General features: G+C 38.8%; 4 protein-coding genes and 1 long non-coding RNA gene across 14 annotated transcripts in view; 2 read left to right on the top strand and 3 right to left on the bottom strand.

The window, feature by feature from the left end:
* LOC102076810 (uncharacterized) overlaps positions 1–382 on the bottom strand; it is a 31898-nt gene extending 31516 nt beyond the window's left edge. For all 5 annotated transcript variants that reach the window (XR_003216811.1, XR_002058635.2, XR_002058636.2 and 2 more), the window contains exon 1: positions 258–382. This is a non-coding gene — a long non-coding RNA (uncharacterized LOC102076810). The remainder of the gene's footprint in view (positions 1–257) is intronic.
* On the top strand, positions 311–2690 carry rab9a (RAB9A, member RAS oncogene family). The gene is made up of 3 exons (XM_003455472.5): positions 311–484; positions 824–944; positions 1071–2690. The coding sequence occupies exon 3, from the start codon at positions 1112–1114 to the stop codon at positions 1718–1720; it is 609 nt and encodes a 202-aa protein (XP_003455520.1). The 5' UTR covers positions 311–484; positions 824–944; positions 1071–1111; the 3' UTR covers positions 1721–2690.
* trappc2 (trafficking protein particle complex subunit 2) lies at positions 1896–4739 on the bottom strand. Of its 2 annotated transcripts, none has more exons than XM_003455474.4 (5): positions 4599–4739; positions 4236–4372; positions 3809–3953; positions 3217–3302; positions 1896–3119 (listed from the first exon to the last, which is right to left on the bottom strand). In XM_003455474.4, exons 2-5 carry the CDS (start codon positions 4326–4328, stop codon positions 3021–3023), a joined length of 423 nt encoding a protein of 140 aa, XP_003455522.1. In that variant the 5' UTR covers positions 4329–4372; positions 4599–4739; the 3' UTR covers positions 1896–3020. The 2 variants fall into 2 exon arrangements, with proteins under 2 accessions (XP_003455522.1, XP_025759733.1); XM_025903948.1 differs by having other exon boundaries at positions 4236–4377; positions 4599–4730.
* ofd1 (OFD1 centriole and centriolar satellite protein) lies at positions 4399–14135 on the top strand. 3 transcript variants are annotated; one of them, XM_025903946.1, is made up of 24 exons: positions 4399–4550; positions 4789–4899; positions 5061–5176; positions 6193–6396; positions 6483–6551; positions 6649–6676; positions 6764–6871; positions 6964–7100; positions 7201–7374; positions 7759–7865; positions 7969–8088; positions 8618–8691; positions 8776–8867; positions 9038–9227; positions 9954–10084; positions 10226–10337; positions 10734–11444; positions 11639–11795; positions 11891–11982; positions 12719–12838; positions 13032–13186; positions 13308–13475; positions 13569–13639; positions 13889–14135. In XM_025903946.1, exons 3-24 carry the CDS (start codon positions 5081–5083, stop codon positions 13932–13934), a joined length of 3162 nt encoding a protein of 1053 aa, XP_025759731.1. In that variant the 5' UTR covers positions 4399–4550; positions 4789–4899; positions 5061–5080; the 3' UTR covers positions 13935–14135. The 3 variants fall into 3 exon arrangements, with proteins under 3 accessions (XP_025759731.1, XP_019208378.1, XP_019208377.1); XM_019352833.2 differs by having other exon boundaries at positions 6767–6871; positions 13889–14046; XM_019352832.2 differs by lacking the exon at positions 4399–4550 and having other exon boundaries at positions 4759–4899; positions 13889–14046.
* A 266-nt stretch (positions 14136–14401) lies between these two features.
* The window catches only part of gpm6bb (glycoprotein M6Bb), a 30578-nt gene continuing 26115 nt past the window's right edge, over positions 14402–18864 (bottom strand). For 2 of the 3 annotated variants that reach the window (XM_003455469.5, XM_003455471.5), the window contains exons 5-7: positions 18729–18802; positions 18550–18615; positions 14402–16303 (exon numbers count right to left, since the gene is read on the bottom strand). In XM_003455469.5, coding sequence (XP_003455517.1) covers positions 16154–16303; positions 18550–18615; positions 18729–18802 — 290 coding nt within the window. In that variant the 3' untranslated portion in view covers positions 14402–16153. Of the gene's footprint in view, positions 16304–16689; positions 18137–18549; positions 18616–18728; positions 18803–18864 lie in introns of those variants that run through there. The other variant, XM_003455468.5, reaches the window with a different exon arrangement.

The following is an 18864-nucleotide window of genomic DNA, read 5'->3' on the forward strand; positions in this document are numbered from 1 at the left end:
GGGTAGAAGTATTGTGTGGTAACAGATGACAGCTACATGTGGCCCTCTGTTGGTGTAGCTTAACTACTGCAAAGATGTTCTGGTTAACTAGCGTAAAATAAAGCGATGTTACGGTTTACTAATCTCACTCAAATAAAGCAAAAACACGAATGCCTTTGAAGTCTGTGATATTTTGAACATTAAAACTGAGTCATGTGTACGCTGTGAAAAAATACTAATGTACATGTTGTATAAGTAGTGGTGGCCTGAGAGCGTACCTCGGCGCTCGTTGGTTGTTTCTTCCTGACCAGATCACATGACCCGACGTTACCAGCTTGTTAGCAGCTAGCTACGTTAGCGCCAGAGTTTACCAGGAAACGGAGAGCCCTGACGTTACCTCCAGACACGCCAAGGGAAGGAGCTGCCAAACAGATGTATTAAGAACATTTAAGTTATCTGGTGGCTTATTATTTTTATTCAACAGCTGCCCGAATCTAACTGTGAGGTACGTGACTTGCACTCTTATCTGCATGAAAACCAGGCTAGCTGATCTGGTACCCTACATTAACCTAACTCCAGCTGTTATCTTGTTTTCCTTCTTCACGATAGTCAGCTCAGCTAACTAGCTAACTGGCCGGTAGATCCAACTTGGTGACTCTTTTATGTTACAGCACGTTAAAATATGTTTCGTATTGTGTACCATGTAACTACAAGCTAAATTTGAATACCTTTTTTGCATTTTAATGTAACGTTATCGTATGTTTGGTGGCAGAGAATACGTTATTGCAGTGTACCTGCTGTCCTGGGCCAACAGAAAAACTGAGCTCTTATCTCTGTATTACAGCTAGCTGAACGCTACCTGAATGGCCTGACTCTTCAACATTAAAGAAATGAGCATGTGATCAGGGACTGGGGTTTAACAGCACATGATCCGGACCAGTGGAGGAGCTCAAAATCAACCTAGGGTGAGAACAATATGTTTTCAATGCCACACTTCTTCTTGCTGCAACTTTTTTTTTTGTAATGAACCATAGTTCATAGTAGTGTACAAATACTAACAGTATCCATCACACACTCCCTCTTTCTACTAGGTAAACTATTTCAAAAGTGGTGGATTTGGGAGTAAATAGCCATGACAACAAAGACATCCTTGTTGAAAGTCATTCTGCTGGGTGACGGTGGTGTAGGAAAGAGTTCCATCATGAATCGCTACGTGACCAACAAGTTTGATGCACACCTTTTCCACACCATCGGGGTTGAGTTCCTCAACAAGGACCTGGAGGTAGATGGCCACCAAGTTACCCTCCAGATCTGGGACACAGCTGGCCAGGAGCGCTTCCGCAGCCTGAGGACTCCTTTCTATCGTGGCTCTGATTGCTGCCTGCTCACCTTCAGTGTTGATGATAACCAGAGTTTTCTGAACTTGGGCAACTGGAAGAAGGAGTTCATCTACTATGCGGATGTCAAGGAGCCGGAGAAGTTCCCGTTCGTAGTACTGGGCAACAAAGTGGATGTGACGGAGAGGCAGGTGTCTACCGAGGAGGCGCAGCAGTGGTGCAAGGAGAATGGTGACTACCCCTATTATGAGACCAGTGCCAAGGATGCCATCAATGTAGCAGTGGCCTTTGAGGAGGCAGTGCGTAGAGTGTTGGCAGTGGATGAAAGAACGGACCACCTCATCCCTACGGACACAGTCAAGCTTCACAGAAAGCCTCGCTCCACTGCCACTTGCTGTTCATAACACCCAGGAGTTATCACCAACATGAATTCACTATTAGGCCCATTATATGAGGATGTAGGTGTACAGTTCTGTAGTAACATCTTATTTAAACAAATTACGCTACTGTTATACTGTTGATGGTTTGATAATGCAAACTGTTGGATTTGTTTGGGGGAGAAAAACAATGAAAAAACACTAAATTAATGCTAGTGTCATTACAAATACAATTAAAAGCACTTGACTCAACACTGCCAAAGGCCATTAAGTCAGGCTTACGGGAAAAAAAACATTTTGTGTTGACCCAAGACAACTTATAGTTATAAATTAGAGTATTTTTCAAAAGGTTAAATGATTCCATTATTTTTTTTAAATATTTGTTTAGATATGTGCAACCTGGAGAGTGCAATTACTGTAGGGTCTCTACACTCCACTCCCTAATATTGTAATGCAGAATGGTGACACGATAGTAATGAAATAACTGCAGAATTGAAATAACGTATTTACCAATAAACTTATTTCTGAAAATTATGAGGTACCTAAGGAACTACTTTGTATGACTAACAAATTGAAGCTTGTTATTAATGCACATTTAGGTCTTGTTTGTGCACATTCTGCATTGTGGATAGATTATGGCTGTGTGTTGAAAGCAATGAGGGATGAATTAATTCCCTGAAATATTAAAATAAATTTAACATGCATGGCATTTGGAATATTTATGTTTCTGGAAACTTTTGTATTTTGTAAGTTTTTTTTATCATTGGAAAAAAAGATGAATCTAACTATAAGCAGAATAAATAATGGAGTAGTGACATTTTTTTCATTGATGGGATTATTTAGCTAATTAATGCACTTATTTTTAAAATATATTTTCAAGTTGAAAGTCTCCCCATAGTTATTTAAAAATGTGAACCATATGTTTAAGTGTCATTTTTTCTTCTTTCAAAGTTGTACTACTGGCATGCCAAATGATGAATAAACCCCCTGAAATTTGCCTGTTATGCATGTTTTGTAAACTGGAATCCAGCTGATAAATCAGTTTTAATATTTCCTATGAACGTAACTGACTATGCTCTGCAGTGAGGCAACACTAATTTATAGATATTTTCTTTCTGGATATTTTTGCAATGCACATGAAATTTGAAGCCATAATGTCACACAAAGCAGCCACATCCACTCTATTAAAAAAACAAAACACACACCCACAAAGCAAAACACTGTTTATACAAATACACTTTTGTTCTGAACACATTGAAGATTTTTAAAGAAGAACAGAAACAACTATATACAACATAAAGACACTTGAAATTTTTGTGTGAAGTGATTAACTCAGGAGATGCTTCTTCCCAAGGAACTGGACTTTCCTCTCAAAAGCAGTTGAGCGGATGGGCGCGTTGATTTCATAGAATGGATTCATTGCAAACTGAAAGACAGATCAGGATAAGATTAAATGCTAAAAGCAAAATATACCAAATGTCACATCATGCTAAGATACTCTTATCACCTGGATAACGACTTACCTTGATGTATAAATCATAGACGTCGTTAAAAAAGTTTTTGATTCCATCTTCTTGTCGCACGTCGTGCAGCATGATGAATCTTATATGTGTTGCAAATAGTTAAAGAAAATAAAGACATGCCCATACACTGAATCTGTCCGAAAATAATGATAACAAACTCACTAAGTCCCAAAATAATCACACTGGTGGCCCTCATTTCCATCTTTATATCACATGTTAGATCATAGCTTTAAATCTCAATGATTTAAATGATAATGAACATGTTTTTTAAGATGTAGATTAATAGAAGATTCAAAACTTGTGTTTGATTTTGGTTATTCAGCTTGCTGTTTCAATTACAAATACTGTGTATAAACTACACCATTGAAATTAGATTATTTAACAAACTTAACCCTTTCATAAGTGTACAGCACTTTGTTTTCAGCTGGGAGTTGTCTGAAGGTGCTATATAAGTAAATTGCTTGCTTGCTTGCTATCAGTCTAAAAACAGTAATATCTTAATTAATGCTGAGCAAAGAAAAAATGTGTTTTCATCGGGCAACACTCACAGCATCAGGAAATAATTATCACATGAAACAGAACAAAAGGATATGTCCTGCAGTGACAAATGCAGAAACAAACCACTCGTTGAATTTGTCCACAGTTTTCAAGTACATATTGTTGGACAGCCACATATTTTCATCCACCAAATCCAGGGCTGCATGTGCAATGAACTGATTTAGGTGACGATGATCATCCTGTAAGTATGATGTAAGTAAGAACAGTTGTTTCATGATTTAATAAAAGGGGAGCAATTATTTTTTCCACACAGGGCCAGGTGGGTTTGATTAACTCTCTTTTTTCCCTTTAATAAACAAATTAATCGTTTAAAAACTGCATTTTGAATTTACTCAGATTACCTTTGTCTAACATTGAAACCTGTTTGATTATTTGAAATATGTAAGTGTGTCAAATACACAAATAGAGACAAATACTGCGCTGTAGCTCAGTAATTGAGTGATTAAATTAAGCGAGGTTACCTTTGATTCGGGCTTCCCAGCTGGCAGGAACTCCATCTCAAACACAGGATTGTCATGATGACCAACCATGACAAAGTAAAAGCTTCCAGACATCGTCTTCTCCTCTTAGCAAAGATAAACTGATCTGAAATTAATCCCTCCACAACGAAATAAGCAAACTTATAAGTAGCAAATAGTGACAGCGTAACCTAAAATGACTGTAAACCCTCTGTATAGCAAGCTAGCACTAACCGCGGAGCTCCACGGATGCTTAAAGAAACTACATGCCTATTGTAAGACCAAGATAAGCATTATATAAATGGAAACAATAGAAAGGTATGTCATATATCTGTTTTTAAAGGAATAAAACCGGCGTTTGTTTACCTGTTAGTTGCGTTTCCTGGATCGCAAGAACAGCAGTCGCAAAATGATGACATAATAAAGTAGCGAAACTTTTTTGTACTAAATCTTTTAAATGATAATTATTTTCTACTGCACTTTTAGAAACAACGCTATATGAAACACTGAATGCATATAATTCAATTATAATAAATACGTTTTTGGTTTTTCGTAGTGACGTCATAATTGTGCGCATGCACGAAACCAAGCTATTCCGTTGACGGTGGATTTAAATGTTTCAAGAACAAGAAAAGAGACGCGAAGACGGTTTGTGGTCGTCAGGCAGGTGAGTAGTTTCTTCTTAAGATACACATGGTGCACATGTTGCGAAGAGAGAGGAATAAAATTCTGATAACAGCCAATAATACTTGGGAAAGTTTTTGAAAGCGAAGGTTTTTATTCTCGCGCTCGTCGTCCAATTGTCTGCTTCTGTTTGTCTTATGTCAGGTCTCGCAAAGATCCCAACTATGTCCTCCTCTAAGGAAGATGCGTTATCCCCTGATGAGCTGAGGAAAAGACTCTATCAGACTTTTAAAAGTAAAGGAGTTCTTGATACACTCAAGGTAAGCAATGTTAATAACGTTGCTGTTATTATTATAGATTGCTGTGAAAAAGTATTTGCCCCTTCTCTATTTCTTTCACATCACCATGGAGGACTTATAGTGCACTCTTCTTTGCACAATTGTTTAAATTCATCCACATTGGAAGGTTTTTGAGCATTTATGGACTGTCATGTCAAAGCAATTAGAATTTAACATTCATCTGGCATTTTGAGGCATCCAGAGGTGGACTTCCTGGCATGTTTCTCATCATCGTCCTGCTGCATAACCCAGGTGTGCTTGAACTTCAGGGCATAAACTGATGGCCAGACATTTTCCTTCAGGACTTTCTAGACCATTACACTACCACCATGTCTGTTGGTATGATGTTCTTTTTATGAAATCGTGTGTAAGTTTTAAGCCAGATGTAATGGGACTCAAACCTTCCAAAAAGTGAAACTTTCGTCTCATTAGTCCACTTTCTCCAAAAGTCTTGGGGATCATCAATATGTTTTTTGGCAAATGTGAGCTGAGCCTTTGTGTTCTTTTTGCTCAGCAGTGGTTTTCTCCTTGGAACTCTCCCACGGATTACATTTTTGCCCAGTCGCTTTTTTATTTCTGAATCATAAACGCTGACCCTAAACTGAGACAAGTTGCCTACAGTTTTTTGCTTTTACAGTAATTCTGGTAGGCTGGGCATTTTATACACTTTTTATAGCTCTAACAAATGGATAGTGAGACTGGTTTTAGTAGTGGGGATGTAACTCTTTCCACACTGATAGCCTGTTGTATGATGTGTTGCTTCTTGAGATCTTTTAGCTTACATCACTTTGTGAGACAGTTTCTGTTTGAGTGATTACTTGATTCAACAGGTCTGCCAGTAATCAGCCAGGGTGTGGATAGTGAAATTGAGCTCAACTTTACAAAAAAAGGTGGTAAATCACAGTTAATCAAAGGGGCCAAATACTTTTTCACAGCACTGTAGCAATGCCCAGTGTTTGGTCTTCATCCTTCTCTTTGACTATTCGGATCTTATTTAGGCACAGCTGCGAAATCAGCTCATCCAGGAGTTAAAATACCCAGCTTTGACAGGCCAAGAACCAGTTCCCAGGCCAGCACATGTGAAACATGAACCCATATTAGTTTCAGCCTGTAACAGCATAGTGGCAGATCATCTCCAGAACTCAGGGTATGAATACACACTTTCTGTGTTCTATCCTGAAAGCGGATTATCTAAAGACAAGGTGTGTATGACTTTTTTATGTACATGTAGCTTGAGGTGTCAACAAGATGGAGATGAAGATCTCTGGTCTCTGATCCACTTTTACAGGTTTTTACAAAAGAAGACCTCCTTCAGCTTCTTAAAATACGCCCTGAATCAAACCTTTACAAGTCATTGGTAATTATAATTATTTTGAACCTAGATCATCTTTTTGATATAAGTATTAAGACATAGTGTAATTACTAATAACAACACTATTATTATTTTCTTACAGTCTTCAAATAAAGAAAAACATGATAGGGGTATGTACAGTGTCCTGTTCCTTTTACTTCTAATAAAACTGCTTTTGTTCCAGAGTCTCTCCTGTGATTTATTATGTCTTTATTTAGCAGGGTTCCTGATCAGCCTTCTAACACAGCTAACAGATCATTATACTCGGAACCTGTGCCATGATGCCGACACTCAGACAAGTTTATCGAGTTATGGGGAGTCTCTTGGTATGAACTGATGTCTGACGGTGACTGGCCTTTTATATTCATGCCCTCCAACAAAGAGTTTTAACGTGTTCTCCCTCTCTTTCCATTCACAGTAGAGAAGATGAAAACAATAGATCGGGAATACGAGGGTTTGGGGTACAATGAGGACAAAGTGTTTCCATTACAGTCAAAACTGTCTGCGTATAGAAAAGACATTGAAGTGCAGATGGAAACAGAAATGAACTTAAAGGTACAGACTCGTAACAAACATGGTTTATTTGGTCACACAGTTTTCCTCCAGGTTGAGTCGCCTCAATGTTGTCTTTTTTTTGCTTCATCTTCTTTTGTAGATACAACATTTTAAAGAAGTTGAAATTGCCAAGGTGAGGTTGGAAGAAAAATCCAAATTTCATAAAGAATTTGAAAGGCTGAAGCAGGAGCTGGAGAGGACTTATGAAATGAAGACAAAGGCGCTGATGGAGCGAGAGAAAAATGCCATTGATCGGTTGCAAAAACAGCAAGAGGTAAATGGCTGTTACAATGAGCCGCTCTTTTTCTAATATAAACCTTGAACATGTAATGTAAGATTTCAAAAGTCTGACACCCAGATTAATATTTTACTAACAATATCACCTTAAAGTTCTGGTGTCAGTTTGAAGAGTCTCGCCTTCTTACCTAACTTTCTTTTACTGGCTATCACTTGATCTTTTTAAATTGTTCTCAGTCCTCAAACCTTGCTGCTCATTTCCTGAGCTGTATGTATGATTTGGCATCATGCTTTTGTATCCCACTGCAGTTTGATTGTGGGTGGTTCTGAGCATTACAGTTTACATTCAAATTATTTCCCCTTAAATTTAAGATAGGAGAATAAGAGATAATTAGTCTATTTCCACTTTGCTTCTCTATAGATTGAAGAAAAGAACTTATACATTGAGAGACAGTCAGTGCTGAAGGAAATTGAAACACTACGTAGCAGAGAAAATGAGCTGAGGATGAGAACAGACGCCTTTGAAAAGTAAGAATTTTTTATGACTATTTATCTGAGTGAAATGATGCTGCACTCTTCCATTGTGGCCACAGGTTCACAGTTATTGCTGGGGTTTTTTGTATGGTAATAGGACTTGTCAAATTCATGAGGCGAAGATCAAGACAGCTGAAGAGCTGCTGAGGAGGAGAGAACTGGCTGTGAAAACCATGGAGGACACATATGACCAGAGGCTGAAGAATGAACTTTCCAGGTACTTATTTTTGTTGAATGGCTTGCTTGTAAATAGAATAGAATGTCCCTTTATTGTCACTGAGCATTCACAATGAAAGTATATATTGATCTATCTATCTATATCACTCTATGTCAGTACTGTATGTATACTATACAGTATACATTATCATCATTATCTGTGACATAAAAATCAATACAGTAATGCTGTTGGTGAATTTCAAATATTTTCCTGCTAAATAAATAGCAGTAAATATATCTCCAATGACACTGATGAGTTAATTAATGTACCAACCTTTATTTAACTTAAGTGATTTTCTTTTTATCAAAAGAATATAGCTATCAGCAGTAACATCAATTAATAGAGTAACATACAAAAGAGGACTTTATCATGTATTTGACAGAGGACAACATTGCTGTTGCAAATCTCTAGTTGATCACTGGGTCAAGTATTTGCTTTGTGTAATGTAGAAAGAAAAACGAGTCACTTTGTCTTGTACTGTTTTAGTTTTAGACCTGTTTTTAAATGGCTCATCTTGTCTTAAAATCAGGTATCAGCTTGAGCTAAAGGAGGACTACATCAAGAGAACAGAAAAGCTCACAGAAAGTGAGAACAGAAACAAAGGCAAGTATGTCAGTCAGTGCAGGATTTATGACCAATTTTCTGTTGCCTGTGTTTTTTCAAATTTTACATCTTTGTATTTTTCAGTGGAAACTGTCCGTATCCAAAAGGAGTCAGCTGCAATTAATGCCAAATTGGAGGACCACAGTAGAACGTGCTCAGAGCTGAAGCGGCTGCAGGTAAAGACCCAAATCCATCCATCCTTGTTAACTTCACCCTTTTCAGTGGACGTGAGGCAAAATGATAAATAATTATATTAGCATTCAGTTTAATTCTGTGATAAATGCATGCCATCCAGTGCGATTCGGTTCCCGTGCTTTTAATATCCCTCGCGGGCTTGTTTTTCCAGATCGAGTTAGACACAGCACAGCAGCAGATTTCTCTGCTGACTCAACAGAAGAAGCTGTTAAGGGAAAGAATGGAGAGCATGAGTGACTACCCCCACTTAACAAAAGAGAAAGCAGAGCTGCAGGGGCAGCTGCAGCTGCTAAAGAAACAGCTGGAGGAGGCCCAAGAGGAGAAACGGCTTCTTCATGCAGGTAGACAGTGGCGGTTGCTCTCGAGTGTCTACCAGCAGAGTGTCCCTATTCAGTTTAAAAACATGAAAAACACAATCAGGCATACTCCATTTATAATAATGCACATCTGATTATCTTATAGCCTGGGACTATATAACCAGATTTATTATGTCTAAAATGCAATCCTAGTTTTGTTAAGTCTGAATATTTGCAGTCTTTGCCATAAGCAAGGTTCTTGAAGTTCCTGTGTTGCATTCAGAGTGCTTGAATATAGGCTCATTGTGAACTGTGTAAGGTGCAGTGTACTGTGAAGCGTTTTTGGTAGTCTTATCCCACTGCCTCTGGCTGAGCTGTCTTCTTGAATGTGTCTTGCCTGCCAAAATGGGGCCTCTGTGTCTTGTTTGTAGCTTTGCAGACAGCCAATGAGGAAAGGGGGATGAGTGAATGGGAGCAGAGACAGAGGTCCTTTTACCCATGGCAAAGAAAATCTTACCTCTCTCTGAGGCTTATAGTATTCATCTTGTCTAAAGATGGGGCAAAGGAGCAGTGGGCCTCTCTCCTCAATGCTAACAAAAGGCAGTGACATGATAATGGGCCCCATGTGCTGTAAGGTCATGCTGGTCAAGAACTGCTCTGTACAAAACCAGATGCTTTTTCATCCGACAGTTTTCCCACTGAAGACGAATGCATTGGGGAAAATGAGCTGTACTTTATGTTATGTTTTAAGTCTTATATATCCTGTCTCAGATTTGAGCAAACCATCCAAAGAGCAACTGGCCTTGCAGTTGGAGCTTCAGAGGCTACAGAGTGCTCGCAGATTGGATGCGGAAGAATTTGACAACCAGAAACAGGTGCTGCAGGCACAGCTCCAGAGTGAGGTCAGCTACATCACAGCTCCTTGCTGTGGGAAACAATTTTTTCTTCACCTTGCAGAATTTGTGTTCGCAGTATGCCCTCAAATCTCTGGTTATCAAAAAATATACATGTCATTCACTTTTGTGTCCATTTTTTTTCTGCAGATGGAGCAATGTGCCCAGTTCAAAGCTCAGCTGATAGAGTGTAAAGAGAAATCCCAGTGGATGGCTAACCATGTTGAGGACATTAAAATGCAGCTTCACCAAACTCAGCAAGGTACACTTTGATGTGGCATGCATGTTAATGTGGCTAGTCACATCAGATGGACTTGAAATGTACAGTTGGCTTTATTTTTGCTTTTCAAAAGCAGGTTTTCTTTCTTATCTGGCTCATACAGTTCTGTACACAGTTACACATTGCACATATTGATTCATCGTTTTATTTGTATTTTTGATGTTCTTATAGAAACTTGAGTAAAAGCAAGAAAGAAATCAACACTACAGTATTAACAGCTGGATTTTTGGTGTAGCCCCATGTAATTATTTCTAATTAGCTTTTTTTTTTTTTCTCTGATCTTTCATGGTGGATGGTATTCTGTAGTACTACTCAACCTTCATCTTGTTTGCTTTTCCCCTTTCTCTTCCTTTTGTGTGACTCATGTAATCCTGGCAGCTCTTGAAAATGAAGTGCTGCGTAATCCCAAACCATCTCTTGTTGATCGCTCTGTACTAGAGCTCGGCGCTGACAAGCTGGTTCCTCCTGACATCTATGTGGACAGAACTCTGCTGAGGGCCAGGGTGGGATATGATGTTTGTGAAATAGATGGCAATCTGGGAGGACGCAAATCGCCTTGGAGTGATGTACCAGATTCTGACTTGGAGTTGGTAGCTGAAGCCAAGGCTCGGATCAAGGAGCTGCAGAAGGAGGCTGAGACTTTAGAGGAAGCTTACAGGAACTACCAGCAGAGGGCAGTGCGCTCCACCATCTCACACATGCTTCCCCCAAGACCTCTTTCCCCACAACAACCACATCCTTCTCATTCCCCTGACTCTCCTCTTAGAAAACATGACCCTCTCCGTTCACACACTCACTTAGCCAACAAACCAAAGATCTCACACAGACCACTGTCTCCTCAGTCTGTCCAATCCCCCTCCAATGGCACCAGAAAGACTTTACCAGCTGCACAATCAAGAGTTACCTTCTCAGAAGATCATAACCAGCAACAGGCCACATGTTTTGTTGACCACAGTCTCTATTCACTGACTGAGCCTTTGTTCCTAAAAAATGGAAACGCTCCAGATGAAAGCTTGACTCTATCCAAGCACCCATCCTCTACAACACAATCTTCCTTCAAGAATAATCGTCAAAGAGAAGTTATAGAAGGTAACATATCAAAAAATTGAAAAATGATTTATGTTCTCAGTGTTTGTATGCTGCACACATGCATGTAAACTGTATATTTTCTATGAAGTATTTGAAAATTCAGATCAGTCTGTCCAGATCTTTACACATCAGTCTCTGAGCACATGTTTCTACCTCAGCTGTGTTTTTTAATATTAAGTCCTTCCTCCTGTTAGGGCCAGTCGCGTCTGTAGTCACGCTTCCACAGCTGTCGTGTGACAGACAGCTCTCTCCTGCCCTCCGCAATGAGGTGGTGACCTCAGAGGACTTGTCCTCCGAGCTCAGTCCACCTCGCAGTCCTCAGCTCAGGAGCACAGCACGCGACCACTACAGGTACCATCTGGCATCACTTTCAAGGACAGTGTTTCGTATACATTTTATAATGAGACAGTGAATACCAATGCTTATGTTGCCACTGTGTCCTTCAGTCCACCAAAGCTACAGCAAGTCTTCTCTAGCTCAGAGTCTTCCCCACAGCCTGAGAAGATAAGCCTCGAAGATCTCACTGGAGGATTATCAGGTACTCAGTGTTGTTCACTGTTGTTTGTTGTTTAGTATTTTCCCCTTATTGTTTAAAGTAAAGCATAATCAAATAGAATGTGGTCATGTATTTCTGAAGCCATTGTTTGCAGTGTACGTGACTCATACAACAGACTCTGAGCTTCAGCAGTCTGGTCGCTTCATTGCTGTTGAGAAAGAGGTTCTGGGCCATAAATTGTGATCAAAGGGGAACTTTTAAACTGTTAGAACATAAAGTTCTTTTATAGTACTGCTTCATGCTGTTTGACTATCTACAAGACGTTGAGTGGAGATGACAAGTTCCCTGGGGATCTATTGTAGAAGTACAGCTCTCCTCTTAAACTGGAAAATCTTCACTGGATCCCAGGATAAACACTCATAGTTTATATGCTGTTTATTTTAATTCCATGACTGCTGTGCACGATGCGAGTGCTGAAAAGTGTGCTGTGTGATTAATTTGTGTTTGCTCCATCTGTCACTAGAATATATTTCTAGAAAATGATTAACTATATGTTGATAGCGTTTAATCACTAATGTAACAAAATGTGTAATGTATCCAGTATGGAGGCCTAGAATTTTTGGATGGCTGTTTTTTAATGAGTGTGTGACTGGCCTTTCAGTGGCCCTGCACAATGGTGAAGATGAAGGACCGCTGATTATGTATTCTGTGCTGGTCCTCTGGCCCTGTTGCATTATGGTGGAGCATAAAAGATCTCTTTGTGCATGTCTCCCTCCAGAGCCCGGCCACATTCCAGAGCTTCTCCTGGACACTGCTGTCCCTCTCTCCGAGGAGGCCCCTGCTGCCCCCCACCCACAAGACCTCCCAAAAGACCTAATAGACTCACAGGGCCAAACGGGTGAGTCTTAGTACTCCCATCAACGATTCATAATCTTGCTTGACTTCAAATGACAACACAAGCCTTTTTTCTACTGTACATCATAAGTCAAACTGTAAAAATCAGTTGGCTCATTTTGCCGCCAATTTTCAGTAAATTGCTTTTTAAACCCAAAAGGGTCAAATTGACAAAGGATGACTCATGTCATTTCTAGAAGTCCCACAAAGTTTGGGTGAATCTGAAAAGGAAGAAAATGAAGAACAAAGGTGGGAAAGAGAGCGGAAAGAAAGAGAAGAAAAAAGACAAAGGGAGCAAGAAGAAGCCAGAGAGAGAGAGCTCCAAGAACTTGAGCGACTAGAGAAAGAGATGGTAATGATTATCTTAGACCCAGTCCCTGCAGAAATCCTCTTTATAAGCTAAACTATCTAAACTTCTCATAAAAGGCAAACTTAAATGAATGTTTAATGTGATAACATCCCATTCTAATCAGCTTTTGCAAGAGGTGGAAAATCCAAAACAGGAAGAAGAAGAAGAAACTGGGGTTAAGAAAGGAGTAAATGAAGAAATCAGTGGAGAGAAAGATGAGTCTAAAAGTGAAAATCCACTGGACAAATACATGAAGATGGTCTTGGAAGCGAGAGAGAAGCAACATGCACAGGTGAGTTGCATGCATGTTTGTCTGAGGCTTCTGTACAAATTAAACAGGAGACGTGTTGCAGACTGGAGTTCTTTGGGATTGTTTTTTCTACAGAGCTCTCAGAGAGATGAGGCAGAATATTTAAGCCCAGAGGCCAAGAGTTTGTCTGAGGATAAAGAAGACAGGTAAATTAAAACTGTTGACTAGACAAACTATTTCCGCTTTCTAATTCAAAAGCTGTCCAGGACTTTAATACATACATAAGCCTCTTTCAATAACATTTAATTGCTTTTGTGGTTTATCATGTTCCTACTTTAAACTTGGTTTGCTTTTGGTTGTTCTGGATTCATGTTGTTAATTTTAAACTGTTTTACTTCTTTTTTTTTCCCCCCTGTCCCTCGAGGCTTTCACTAATAAACTCAATTTTGTCTCAGCATTGCAGCATATTCACACAAGGATGAAGATGATGATTTTTGGTGAGCTGACCATCAGTATGTGGCATCATAATCTGAAGTGTATAAACCTCTTCTTGTTGATATTTCAAGAACTTGCTTATCAGTTCTACGTGTTTTCTTTTTTGTATGAAATTCAGATAAATGCATTTTTTTATTAAAATCTGTATACCAATAAATTCTATCATGCAAAGAACAAAAGCACCACAATTGGAAGAACTTTTTTTTAAAAACATTTTTATTTATTTTCATAAAAACAGTCAACAGGCCGGTGAAGTTGTTTCATAAAGGGGTTTCCAGTCAGACAGGATGGTTTTGGGTTTTTTTGTGTGTGTGTGTGTGTGTGTGTGTGTGTGTGTGTGTGTGTGTGTGTGTGTGTGTGTGTGTGTGTGTGTGTGTGTGTGTGTGTTTTTTTTTTTTTGTTTTGTTTTGGTTTTTTTTTCTTTTACCCGATTATTGTCCTCCTGGGGGATTGATAGATAGCCTTCTATTTACTTTTTTTTTGGTTCATTCAACAGGAAACACAACATACAAAGACAAGATGTGACGTACATTAGCTTCATGTACATCTGTCATCTATCCGCTCGACCACTGCACGCCTATTGCCAGTCGCCTGTACCACTGTATCAAACAGATACCTTTTAACACTGGCATTCATACTTTGGCTGAATTTACCATTTATAATTTTATACAACTGTTTAAAGGACTGTTGTTGTGGCTTAATGTTACTTGACAGCTGGAAAGTTAAGTATCAGTTAATAATAAGGAAGCCCTTGACATTCATAGAAAATACAGGCATACTATCAGGCGACAAAACAATAAAGTATACTTATCAAGTGATTAAAAGAACCTAAAAAAGATCTATAACTAATGTGCTACATAGCTTTATATTCTGTTAGAAAAACAAGAAATGGGCAAACACTGCCTACTACTGATGTCAGTATGCATAACTGTACATCACAGGTCACCACAGAAGTGGTCGTCTTTATACAACAAAGTAACATCTCAAATTATCCCTGTAACTCAGCTAATAAAGATTACAAGTTGTTATTTTAACATTATGAAAATTGCACATTAATATACAATTACAGAAAATTATGAAAAAAGGTAAGAAGAAATGAAAAATTGTGACCTGTAATAAATTTAACTGAACTTCTTCAGTTCTGTTTTCAAATGGTAACAAACACGTGGGACATAATTATGCTTATTAATAGGATTTCCTTTAAATCCAGTCATTTTTGATCATATTTTACATGTTGCAAATAATCACTGCTATATTATTAGCCATCAGAACTCTTCACTGGCAAGTACTGACGTTTTTGTTTTTTCCTCCCATGTGCCTAAATGAATACATACAGGTCAGTTTTTCTTGTAGCATTATCCAAAATCTATAGTACTGTGAATCAGTTGAACTGTTGTGCATTTATGGGGGTGTAGCTACACAAATCTGTCTACTATGTCTTTGAGACATCTTTTTACAACTGCAGTTGGTTTCTTTTAAGCCTTGCAATGGGGAATTGTTTGTCCATAGGCTCTAGTGCTCACCTGAGGTAGAGGTAATGTAGGCCATGACTTAAGTAGCTGTACAAGAAAAATCTATAACTAATGAACAACATTCAGACAATCATCAACTGAGATGGAAATGCAAGTAAATTCATAATCATCAAGGATTATAGATTTATAGTGCATAACTATTTTATAAAAGAATCTGGTGCAACATTTTACTTTCCCTAAAAAGGTCAGTATAGTGTGACACACAACTCAGACTGGATGTAAGGCCGTTCATTTGTATAATACATCTGCAAAACAGAACAAAAACCAAAATGTTTCATCTTCCTTAGCTGAAAACTAAAGAAGGATCGAGCAAGACTGTGAAATACTGTGGTGTGCTGTGTAGGAATAGTGCAATGTCACAAGCTTCACCAGCAAAAAGAAAAAACAACAACAAAGGTTATAAAAACACACGAACATCAGAACTCAGATGACTCTTCCCTACAGAAAATGAAAAATAAAAATCAGCATGAATGAAACTTCACAGAGCAGTTGTGAAACAATTAGTGCAGAAAGCAACACTGATGCATTAGTCTGTTAGGAGCCTGGTTAGTACTGCACAGTGTCAGTTGGCATGTTATTTTAGCTGAGAGTTGCCTTGGTCCAGAGGGCCCACAGTGGTTGGCCACAGTGTCTGTTAATGTAAGTATATGTGCTTATGTGTGCGTGCGTGTGGATTGTAAGCTTGAAATATCCTTATGTGTAGGAATTGAGGCATTCCTTTGAGCGTGAAGTGATGTCCTGCAGCTCCCGCTCTTCCTTCATTTTGATGTCTTGGTAGGCATGCATATGACTGGCATCCTTAAGGTAGGCCCAGTTTGCTGAGAGAATCATGAGGAAGTGGATCTGGAAGAGAAGGGTGAGGTGGATGGCCGGTGAGCATGTCAAAGATGCAAAGCAAGCTACAGGAGTCAGAGCTACAGTACGTACATTACGGACACGAACGTAAAGTTGTGCTTTTAAAAAAAAAAAGGACACTGCGGAAAAAGAAATGTTACGGGTATTGTAACAGTGCTGTTACAATCATTACTAATACTCGGCGTTATTACCTCACTACACACAGTACTACAGAAATGACACTTAAAAGATGAGGTGATGAGTGGAGGAAGATAGCGAGAGGTTGCACATGCAAAATGAGCAGAGCTGTAAAAGCTTAGGTTAGTGCAAAGCACAAGATTCTGAAATTTGCAAATCTGAGCTGTAGGATATATAATAAATAGACCAGGTGGGGATTCTTTTTGTAAACAAAGATTGTTTATTTTATAAAGAAAGTAAAAGCTACAGTCTTGGAAAAACTTAGGAGAAATTTAAATATATGAAATATGGAGTATAAGTAACTATAAACAGATCAAAGTATCTGAAAATTGTAAGCATGCAGGCTCAGTGTTAAGATAAAAACAAATGGCTCTTTAATGGCACTTTGAGAAAGAATAAAGGAAAATGTATGAAACAAAACACCAACTTCGTAGCTGAGGCAATATCAGGATCAGCTCTCATAGAAAAAAAAAAATACAATTACTGTACTCTAAAATAGGATCATTTCTCTTTTTTTTCCTTTTTATAAAATACATGGAATTAATCCGAGTCGTAGGGCCTCATGCAGAATTATACGCACGGTACTGGCCTAACCCTTCATTTGTGCTACTTTCGATATGTGCAGTTACTTCGAAATCTACAATACACAGCTGGTTGTGGTAATACTCATCAGCATAACACATTGAATAAAACATTTTAGTTCAGTTTAGAATCTAACTCATGACCAAAAAAATTAATAATACTGAAGGTTTTCTGTGTTTCACACATTGGTTCTGAAAGATTTTAAGGCTAAGCAAATAAACCAAAGAAACACAAGGACAAGGCACTTTTGCCGCCGTCACAGCTCATTTTACAGATGTTTGTACTAAAATCCATCCACACCAAAATGCTAATCTGGCAATCAAAAAATATTAAGCCTGAGAACACCTTCAATATTTGTCATCAGATGCCCACGTGCCTTAACTTCGTGTTGTACGTCGATATGAGCCGCGTGCACTCTAGCGTATTTATCAGATGTCAGAATGTCAGCTTTTTCAAAACCTGCACACTTGTTTTACAAGTGTCTCAGGAGTTGAAGCTCGCCAGCTTATTGAAGGTGAATAACTGCATTCTTAATACTGCGTGTGTGTCTTTTTTTTTTTTTCTTTTTAATCTAACTTACTCATGTGGTTTGTGCAGGCCAAAACCAGCTTCACAAATTACAAATATAAATAACACTATTGTGGATTTCTAGCTGTGCACATTTCTATTAAAAAAAATTCTGGTGGTGACATATTTCAATAAGTAAGTGTAAAGGAAAGCAGAACAAACCAGTCAACTAAACACCATCATCCCACTCTGAAGACAACTCTCATCAGGTGTCCTCAGACGAGCATTATCCCTGGATATCAAATGCTAAGAGAAGTATACAGTCAGCTATTTACATGTCTTGTGATTACTAATGGAGAGATGTTGATTTTTTTCTATTCTCAGATTTTGTTGTTTTTTTAGTTCAACTGTTGTCAGTGGCAACGGTGTCTACTCAGCACAGCCTTGAATGGTGCACTGTGTTCCTAAAACGGTTTAAAACTTAGTGCAGCAGTCTTCTCGACTCTTAAACTTCAAAACAGCAAAGTTATAAGTGGTAGCCATCATGTAGATCAGCTGGTGGAAGAGAACAGAAAAGGTGGTAAGAGTACATGCCAGTGACCTCCTCGTCACTAATATTGTGACAAGTTAGTAAAGTGGCCAGTAAGTTTGCAGCAGTAAAATGTTAAAGATCATGAAGTATAATTTTATAGAATTCTAACAGTTTTTTTTAAAGTGTCATTTCTAAAAAAAGAATCCTAATCATGGCACAAAAAAGCAACTGTTCAAAATAGGGTCATGTCCATCTAAGCTGATGGTAAACGGCAAAATGAAGTTGGAGCTTTGGAAAAGACTATGTTATCATCATTGGTTTGGCTACATTAACCATATGGGAATGAGAAGAAAAGCACCGAACACATGACCTGCTAATACAAACCATGTGAAGATGGACTAAAACGTGAGGATGGAGAGAGCGGATGGAAGCTTACCAGAGCGATGACAGTGGCTCCTGCCCCGGCGCACGCTACGATGTACAGGTGATAAGACAGGTAGAACTGAAAAAAGACAGGCAGCGTTAACAGTGATTAGTCTTCAATAAACAACCCTATGTCACCCTGCTCTGCATGCCACTTCTGGGATGAATGATGTTTGCACAAACACGCCTTACCTCACTGGTGTTGCAGATGTCACCTAGCGTTGATCCACAGGCCTTGCCTGGTGTGGCATTCCACGGGATAATTCCTGTTGTCATAAAATTAAAAAGCACCTTTATACCTGCAACCGTAGTATCCTTGTCTCATGCA

This window comes from Oreochromis niloticus, linkage group LG16, assembly GCF_001858045.2.
Source record: "Oreochromis niloticus isolate F11D_XX linkage group LG16, O_niloticus_UMD_NMBU, whole genome shotgun sequence".
Classification (NCBI taxonomy): Eukaryota; Metazoa; Chordata; class Actinopteri; order Cichliformes; family Cichlidae; genus Oreochromis; species Oreochromis niloticus.

Bases quoted from the DNA above. Each gene is read 5' to 3' on its own strand.
- trappc2 (XM_003455474.4), bottom strand. From the start codon at position 4,328: ATGTCTGGAAGCTTTTACTTTGTCATGGTTGGTCATCATGACAATCCT. The intron at 3,954-4,235 runs GTAACCTCGCTT...TCATACTTACAG, and splicing joins CTGGGAAGCCCGAATCAAAG to GATGATCATCGTCACCTAAA. The intron at 3,303-3,808 runs ATATCCTTTTGT...TATTTGCAACAC, and splicing joins TGCATTTGTCACTGCAGGAC to ATATAAGATTCATCATGCTG.
- ofd1 (XM_025903946.1), top strand. From the start codon at position 5,081: ATGTCCTCCTCTAAGGAAGATGCGTTATCCCCTGATGAGCTGAGGAAA. The intron at 5,177-6,192 runs GTAAGCAATGTT...GATCTTATTTAG, and splicing joins GAGTTCTTGATACACTCAAG to GCACAGCTGCGAAATCAGCT. The intron at 6,677-6,763 runs GTATGTACAGTG...GTCTTTATTTAG, and splicing joins TAAAGAAAAACATGATAGGG to CAGGGTTCCTGATCAGCCTT.
- rab9a (XM_003455472.5), top strand. From the start codon at position 1,112: ATGACAACAAAGACATCCTTGTTGAAAGTCATTCTGCTGGGTGACGGT.